The 8,546-nt window shown below is 42.4% G+C and overlaps 1 protein-coding gene across 1 annotated transcript; it reads left to right on the forward strand.

Annotated features, from left to right (window-relative positions):
- Nucleotides 1-3,314: 3,314 nt before the first annotated feature.
- On the forward strand, nucleotides 3,315-7,748 carry LOC124706980 (transcription factor WRKY45-2-like). The gene is made up of 3 exons (XM_047238646.1): nucleotides 3,315-3,763; nucleotides 5,330-5,461; nucleotides 7,171-7,748. The coding sequence occupies exons 1-3, from the start codon at nucleotides 3,315-3,317 to the stop codon at nucleotides 7,667-7,669; spliced, it is 1,080 nt and encodes a 359-aa protein (XP_047094602.1). The 3' UTR covers nucleotides 7,670-7,748.
- Nucleotides 7,749-8,546: the final 798 nt, after the last annotated feature.

Genomic DNA, 8,546 nt, shown 5'->3' on the forward strand with positions numbered 1-8,546 from the left:
AATTGACAACTCCGCTGTTAAGGCTTTCAAGTATTCTTTGTCTCCCCTTGTGTCGAATCAATAAATTGGGTAATACTTCCCTCGAAGACTGTTGCGATCCCCTATACTTGTGGGTCATCAGTGGTTTCCGATTCAGGTTGCTTGATACCTCTTCGTTATTAGTAAAAAAAAACGGGTATGGCCTAACTAAATTTTATATATATGTTGCATATGTATGTATATGGTTATGTACATACGCGGATCACTGGCCCCATCTCTTCAGCGCGGTGGCGGTCGTGGCCACTAGGAGGGAGAGATGACAGGGCGGTGCTGGCTGGCCACGATGCACTACGAGGAGGCGTTAGGCGACATGAGCCTCGGCAATGCCTCGTAGGTGCGTGCCGGCAGGGTTGGATCGGCGTGCATGCTAGACGTCGACGTGATGAACGGCCGAACAGTCTACCACATATAGACCGCGGCAATTTGGGCGGACTGAACGTCGCGTTTGGAACGAACACTAGCTGGGATGTCTTGCGGTGCCTGCGTCGGATTGTCTTGCAGCGCCAGACTGCCTTGCCGTGTCCGCGTTGGACTATTTTGAGGTTCCGCGTCGGACTATCTTACGCGCTGTTAAAAAATTCGTTAGGATCATCGACTAATAGGCCAATTAATCACTACTCGGGAGCTGACCATGTCAATTACCACTAATCGGTTGTGTTGACCATTTAGCATGACTAACTTCTCTGACAGTTCAATTACTAGGTATGTTCCCAATTAATTACTACAGTTGTTCAAAAAAGTTGCAAACTTTTTAACGCATATCACCCATCTAACCGCTACCCTGCCCTAATTAAGTATGTTTTCCGAAGCTCCCGCTCGATTCCCGCCCCCAGGGGCTCGATTTCGGCCTCCAGGAGCTAGATTCCCGTCGTCCCCAACCAGTTCCTTGCCGTCGCTGATGAGTTCCTTGCAGTTCCTGACTATACATTGGATATAGGATCTCGTTCGGATGCTCAAGGCCGTCTTCAATAGGGTAGGTTGTTGAGGTGCTAGAGGGGTCGTAACCTAGGTAGGTGTTAGGAAAAGTGAAACTTTAGAGGTCAGAGGAGGAGAAGTGGAAGGTTTTTGTGCTACATGGTGGATCCTAGGCTGCTCTTGACCTTGAAGATTCGGCCGGGGAGGAGAAGCGTGCATGTTTTAATGGCCTTGTGGGCTCCGGAGAAGTAGGTTCGGGCATGTAGAGGCACACATACTATTTATTTATTATATAAACGTGTTTTAAGTGCTAATTTGTGTATGTAACATAGATTAATAGTCAATTAATTAAATCAGTTCATTGTCTGAATTCTGATTAGTCGCTACTCCCAAGCCGAACTGACTTGCGCTGCCCACGCTGAACTATGTTACGGCGGCAGTATGACTATACATGGGCATACTGGGGTTTGGATTTGGGTTTGGACATGGGCATGATCAATAACCGGTTGGGTTTGGTTGAATACGGGGGAGAAGTTGTAATGGAGCACGCATTATGTCCAAATTAGTTCACAGAATGTACAAACTAAGACAGTTGAACACAAAATTGAATGGATTCCGAACTGTATCTAGCTAGGTGTTGCATTGTGAGGTTACCAGATTATTTTTGTGCTACAAATAAAAATACCAATTTTTTATATATGTATTGTCAAATCATTTTTTCATTTTATATATACCATATATTTACCGAATGGAATTTAACTAAACTATGTTCCAATATGGAGCACTACTTTATATTGTGCTGATGGACGCCACAAATTAGCATATAGTACCATTATATGTCATGACTGCTTATTCTTTTGGGGTTGTTGCATATTGTTCAGTAGTGTTTCCTTTTAACGTTGGATAGATTGATCTGAATGTTTGCATTGAGATGTTAAAGGTTGGATGCAGCTGCAGAATTAACAGAAGATGGAGCAGAAGCTCCAGAGTATTGAGCGGAAGGATTTGAACTCTGAAGCACTTCCATGTTAGTTACAGAAGAGGGAGTTAAATAAGTTGCGTGTTGGTTAATTGAAGCCTTGCAGCCTAATCACTAGAAATATTGGGCGTACATTCTAAATTGGTTTTCTACTTTATTTTCTTCTTTCCAAGATGATTCCGAAAAAGGTGAGGTGACAGAAAAAATAATCAAACATGTGAGGAGAAATAGAGGTGATAATAGTCACTTTGGGAGTCCGAAACTGGAAGCATCTAGATGTGGCGTGTCCATGGAACTGGTTCTATACGTTTCACTCGTAAATCTGATTAAAGTTATTCAGTCTACTAGAACGATCAAGACATATGTTGAGTGGTTGTGACATCCGCGTCGATTGGTCTTTAATTTGCAAGAGAATCTTCAAGCGCAAAAAAAAAAAAACAATGTCAATTACGGGCAATTTGATAAAAATTGTCCTTGCGTAAAAAGAATAGACCCAAAACGAGAAATCAAAATTGAATGGATTCAGAAACTCTGTATTCAGTTGTTGTGAGGTTATCAGATTATTTTTGGTCCACATAAATAAAAATACCAGAGGTTCTATCTAAAACTTAATTACATTGGTGTGCTGTTTACATCTGTATTAATTATGCCCGTATATGAATTATGGTTCGACTGTTAAGTCAGTTTTTTACCATATAATAACGGAATGGAATTTGGCCAAACTATGTTCCAATATGGGGCACTATATTGTGTTGATGGACGCCACTAATTAGCATATACGACTACTTACCTTTACTCTACCCAAACGATTAAAACAAATGTTTCCAGTGGTTGTGACATCCGCGTTGGTTGGTCTTTTTAATTTGTAGGAAAGAATCTTCAAACGGAAAAGGCTGAACAGAAGTCGTCGACCAAAACACCTTCAAGAAGAGGTCCTAGGCCATATATTGCAAGGAAGAAATCAGAGGCTGGACCCTTCCATGTGGAATGCCCTTTTCAACTTCCATGGTCTTCGCCATGACCCGGCCAGACGCATGAGTAAGTGAGAAAGTGAGTACTCGACCAGCAATAAACCAACATTAAGCTAGTAATTAATCTAGTCCCCTTTGCAATGACCAACGACCTGTTCTTTCTTTCTTACCTCCCTGAACCCTGCAGTCGTCTGCTAACCAAAGTACACGTACCACGTTGTTTCCTACATAGTATATGGTGTGCTCACTTATATAGCTTCTCTTGTACGATGTGTTACATCGGATAGATCGTCCAAACGCGACCGAAGCCATTGTTCATGTACGTCCTTGTACCACAACAAGGCGGTCCTTCGTTAGTGCTTGATTGCCGAAAAAGGAAAGGAGTCGCGGCCCAACGCAGCGCAGGAGAGATGGACGAGGTCCGGTCACAGATCGGCGAGGCGTTCCGTCTCGCCGGCGAGCTCATGGACGAGCTCCCGACGACCGGGAACGACCCGGCCTACCTCGCCGCGCGCTGCCACGGCATTGTGCACGCTTACAACACGGCCATCCGCACGCTGCAGCACTACGGCGCCGTGGGCGCAGCCGCGCCGCAGCAGTTCGCCGGCGAGCCGCTCGACCTCCTTCGCCTACGCAGCACGGATGACTCCGGCGCGAGCCAGCTTCTCCTGGATCCTCCGGCCCATTTGCGTCACCTGCAGGAGCAGTTCCACATGCCGGCCGCCGTGTTCAGCGGGCTAGCGCCACCGCAAGCGGTGCGCGCCGGGGCGGACGTCGCAGGCACGTCTGGCGGCCCGTTGAGGCGGGCGTCTACGTCGAGGTCCCCGCCGGCGGTCCAGCCACGGCAGGGCAGGAGGAGGTACGTGTCCTGTGTGTCCGTGCGTGCTACAGTTCTGGAACTCCTTAGGTTTAGCGGGTCAACGGTTCAAACACGGCGGAGACCTTTTACCACGTCATGGCTCAGAAATGTCAGAGAATTTTCGTAGTCCCAGTCACGCATCTACCGCCCTTAGTCTCCGTCTTCTGGGATAGCGACGTAGGGTACAATGCTCGCCAAGTCATGGGTCGTTACACACAAGATACACGAGGGTTTACACGGCAGATCCTTACATAGTGGTATCATAGATAGGTAGATACTGTATCATAGTGTGTAGAACTAAAAAAATTAATATCAAATAGATTATGTACACAGTTTTACATAAAAAGTATATGAATCAATAAAATTATAAAAAGCTTATGATACTACTACATAATATCATGCATTGTAGAGGTAGTATCATATAACTGTAACTAGTTTAGTTTTAGGGGCTTAGGGCATGTAGTATAATGCTAGAAGACAATAGACATAGTTCCAAAATGTAGTAATATACATCTAAAAAAATGTAGTAATATACCTAATTGTTACCCTGCCAACTAATGAACATTAATTTACTTTTAGTGAGAAATTACTTCGCTAAGAGAAAATATATAGTACAACATAGAAAATAATGGTATATTATTTTCTAATTGATTTTCCCTTAGCTGTAGTACATGAGGATTAGGATACCATAGCTACTAGTAGTATCATGTATGCAAAAAAATTGATGTACTATAATTAATGATAAAAATATATTATAGTGGTATCATATATAGGTAGATCCATATAATAACACGTAGAACTAAAAAAATGTTAAATAGATCGTGATCATAATTTTGCATCAAAATTATACAAATAAATAAATATAAGAAACTTATGATATGATAATACTACATAATACCATGCATTGTATAGGTAGTATCATATATCACTTATAACAGTATCATATGCATGAAACTGCTATAAGATACTACATACTATAACTAGTTTTCATGCATACCCATATAATGCTAGAAGACAATAGACAGTTCTGATATGCATATACATATATGATATTGTATGCATGATACTGCTATAAAATATTATATACTGTAACTAGTTTTCATGCATATTCTAACTAGTTTTAATGCATATCCGTATAATGCTAGAAGACAATAGACATAGTTAAATGTATTACCTCTTATTGTTACCCTACCAACTAACGAACATTAATTTACTTTTAGTAATAAATTAATTCACTAACGGTAAAATATATAGTACAGCGTAAAAAATAATGGTATCTTATTTTCCAATTGATTATCCCTTAGCTAAGGAAAGATATCACACTTTTGTATTTCTCTCTCCTTTGGTTAAACAAAAATCCATGACAAATATAATAGAAGCTGATGCATCCCTAGTCTTCCCGCCTTTATTATATTAAGTAGGAGTAATATAAGACACGATGATCATGACAGATAATAAATAACCAAAGGTCTAGTTTCCTATTTTCTGTCTAAGTAATGGCTAATTTTGTTAGGAGTAGCTAATGTTTGGAAAAGTAATGATGTGTCTTTTGTTTGGTTTAATTAGGAGGGAAAGCGGGCAGAGGGAGACGGTGATGGTTCCCGCGCAGCGGACTGGCAACACCGAGCTGCCACCGGACGACGGGTACACGTGGCGTAAGTACGGCCAGAAGGACATCCTCGGCTCCAAGTACCCAAGGTAAGCCTATGCAAAAATGGTTTAGCTGGTTTCGCTGGTTTCAGCTAGTTTAACTTTTTGTGCTAGCTCCAAAGTTTGGTTTGCTAATGTGAAGAAAAGTGAACATTGGATTGCTAATGCGAAGGAAAATGAATAAAGATGTCACTGGCCAGTTTGGCAGGTTTTTTAGCTTTTGCATACCCTTAACCCAAGGTAATCAAATGACTCCTCAATAAACAAAATTTAGGGGAAATGGCACATCAATTTGGTGCTGTGCAAAAAGAGATATACTCAGTGGCATAGCCATGTGTAAGTGAGGAGGGCCACTGCTCCCCAGACATGGAAGAATCTCTGAAGAAAATTTTATTTAGGGATTTAGATGAAAAAACTTGGTGTCTTTTACTCCCAAACATTAATCTTTTCTCTTTTGCTCTTTTATGGAGCTTGGCAAGCTCCTCCACTGCATATACTCCTATCTAGAGAATGGTATTTGACCATGCTTTCACACACTACATTTCTATCTGTGCGTGCGCGGCGAATTGCCTGATTTACATTTCACATCAATTTGCTAGACACCTTCAATTTTGTTGTCAATTTTTAAATGCTAGACACACTTTTCCGCTTTCCCCACCGCGTGAGTACACTTGCAAGTTGCGAGGGCACTACATGGTATTTTTCACTGCCCCATTAGTCACCAATCCCGTATATAATTCCCATTTGTTTAGCTCTCGCACTTTGGCATCGTTGTTATATGTGTAAGCAAGAAATTAATTAGGCAACACCATGCATACATGACAAATCTTCTTCGCTCGATTGTGTGTATCAGTGTGTGTATACCATTACCATGCATATCCATGGTACGCACAAGATCTATACGACTGGTCAACTCTTTCGTTAGAAAATCAAAGCCTGAATCATGCGTGATATATCTAATGTCCAAAACACGGTGCATGGTCTTAATCAGCATTTGTTGCACTAACATACAAGCTGATACAGCATATAGTAGTTCGAAGGAAGACTCCGAGAATTCTGCTAGTACACTGTGAGAATCGAAAAATAATTGAAGTAATCACTCTCATACATGAATTGATCAATTTTAAGTAGTTCACATACTTAGGTAACACTTACGCAATACTATGTGCATTTTTCTGAAATACAAAATCTAGAATAGATCACCGTTGTGTATCAGAAAAAATAGTAATACCTGCATATGTGTTTTATGCAGTGGCGGACCCAGAAAAACTAATGAGTGGGGGCAAATCAATTGAGTGGGGGTATTTCTTTCCTAAATTTTGCAAAATTTGGAAATTTTGCACTCCCTCCGATTTATATTAATTGACTTCATTATGAATGTATCTAGAATAAAAATATGTCTAGATGCATTCATATTAGATTCAATTAATATGAACCGAAGGGAGTATCAAATCTGAACAAAAACTGTTGAAATTCAGATTTTTGAGTGGGGGGCTATGTTCCCACTCAGTTCTACTTGGGTCCGCCCCTGGTTTTATGCAACTACTCTCCCCGTTCAATAATTCTTGTCCTAGTTTAAATACTCTTCTCGTCGACTTGTCGTGGTTTAAATAATCTCCGTTCCTTAATTGTTGTCGTGGTTTTAACTTAAACGAAAACACGAATTATGGAACGGAGAGAGTACATGACAATAATCAAAGCAATACTATGAACCAACGCTTTTGCTGATGAAACCGCGTGCACGATGTAATCAACAGGAGCTACTACCGGTGCACCCACAAGAACTACTACGGATGCGACGCCAAGAAGAAGGTGCAGCGCCTGGACGACGACCCCTTCACGTACGAGGTCACCTACTGTGGCAACCACAGCTGCCTCACCTCCACCATCCCACTCTTCACCCTACCCGATGCCACCGCCACCGCCACCACCAACTCTCCGACCGCCGCGACAGGATCCGGCCTCGCCCCTGAAGAACTCCTCATGGCGCCCGCCGAGCAGGCGCACTCTGCGGCGCTGTCCACGTCCATCCACCTCGGCATAAGTTGGATGCCGGCAAGCCTCCACAGCATTCAGGCCGCCACCACGAGCGCCGGCGTTGGGAGCAGCGGCAGCGCGCAGATGAATGTGTCCACCGCAGGGAAGGACACGGATTACCCGGCGCTGGACCTCGCCGACGTCATGTTCAACTCCGGTTGTAGCGGGGGCAGCAGCATGGACGCCATCTTTTCTTCTCATGATCGACGGGATTTCTAGAAGAACTGATATAGGCTGCAGGCAAAGATCTGGACACTATTCATTCTAATATTCGTTCATGTGGAGAAGCCACATGATCAGCGTGGTCGGCTGGTCGATCGCCCATATTAACTTGATTTATGCATAGCTGTAGATAAAGTATAGATATTCATGTTTCTTTTGTTCTCTTTTAACCATTTCTTTAAGTTAGCTCGCATGGCTAATAAAGTGCCTTGATATATAGCATGTATAGGAATCGCGAGTCAAGGAAATGACTATTAGTCCCTTGTATATTCATGAAGCAACATTTAATTTTGTTTGAGAGAATTAGTTCGTTTGTGTAGTCTGAAACCTATCTGGGTAGAGAATTCAAACCATTGCATCAAATCTGAAAAAAGAACGGCAAGAAAGTACAAAAGATCTATCCTGGGTGAAGAATTAATGCAACCTGGCCTGTGTAATTGTAGTAATCATATGGTTTGTGTAGATTTTTTTTAAGTAGTTCGCCTTGACTGCTAAGCCTGCAACCAATAAACCCTGAAAGTTGACGCTTTCAAAAAAAAATTCAGCTGTACGATTATCTTAGGCTGCATTTGACATTACCATGGATGGTGGTAATGTGTTTTGCTAAGTATTGGACGTTTGAAACATAGCACGATCGAGTTGCAGTTGAGCCGATAGAGTGTAGACATGAATTGCAGTTGAGGCATGATGCATTTGAGACAATGTAGTTCTCACATGAATTGTAGCTGTGACCGTGCATTTTTTTTTGCACTCGAGGAGATATGCTTCCCCACCTTGCGGCCCCACCTCAGCTTCCATGTTGATCACGGTGCCCTCGCAGTCCTACCTCCGTTTCCACATCAATCACGATGCCTCCGATATCGCTTGTCGTTGC

This window comes from Lolium rigidum, chromosome 4 (assembly GCF_022539505.1).
Source record: "Lolium rigidum isolate FL_2022 chromosome 4, APGP_CSIRO_Lrig_0.1, whole genome shotgun sequence".
Classification (NCBI taxonomy): Eukaryota; Viridiplantae; Streptophyta; class Magnoliopsida; order Poales; family Poaceae; genus Lolium; species Lolium rigidum.

Excerpts from the sequence above, each read along its gene's own strand:
- LOC124706980 (XM_047238646.1), top strand. The coding sequence starts at position 3,315 with ATGGACGAGGTCCGGTCACAGATCGGCGAGGCGTTCCGTCTCGCCGGC. Across the intron at positions 3,764-5,329 it reads CCACGGCAGGGCAGGAGGAG|GAGGGAAAGCGGGCAGAGGG; the intron begins GTACGTGTCCTG and ends TGGTTTAATTAG. Across the intron at positions 5,462-7,170 it reads CTCGGCTCCAAGTACCCAAG|GAGCTACTACCGGTGCACCC; the intron begins GTAAGCCTATGC and ends TGTAATCAACAG.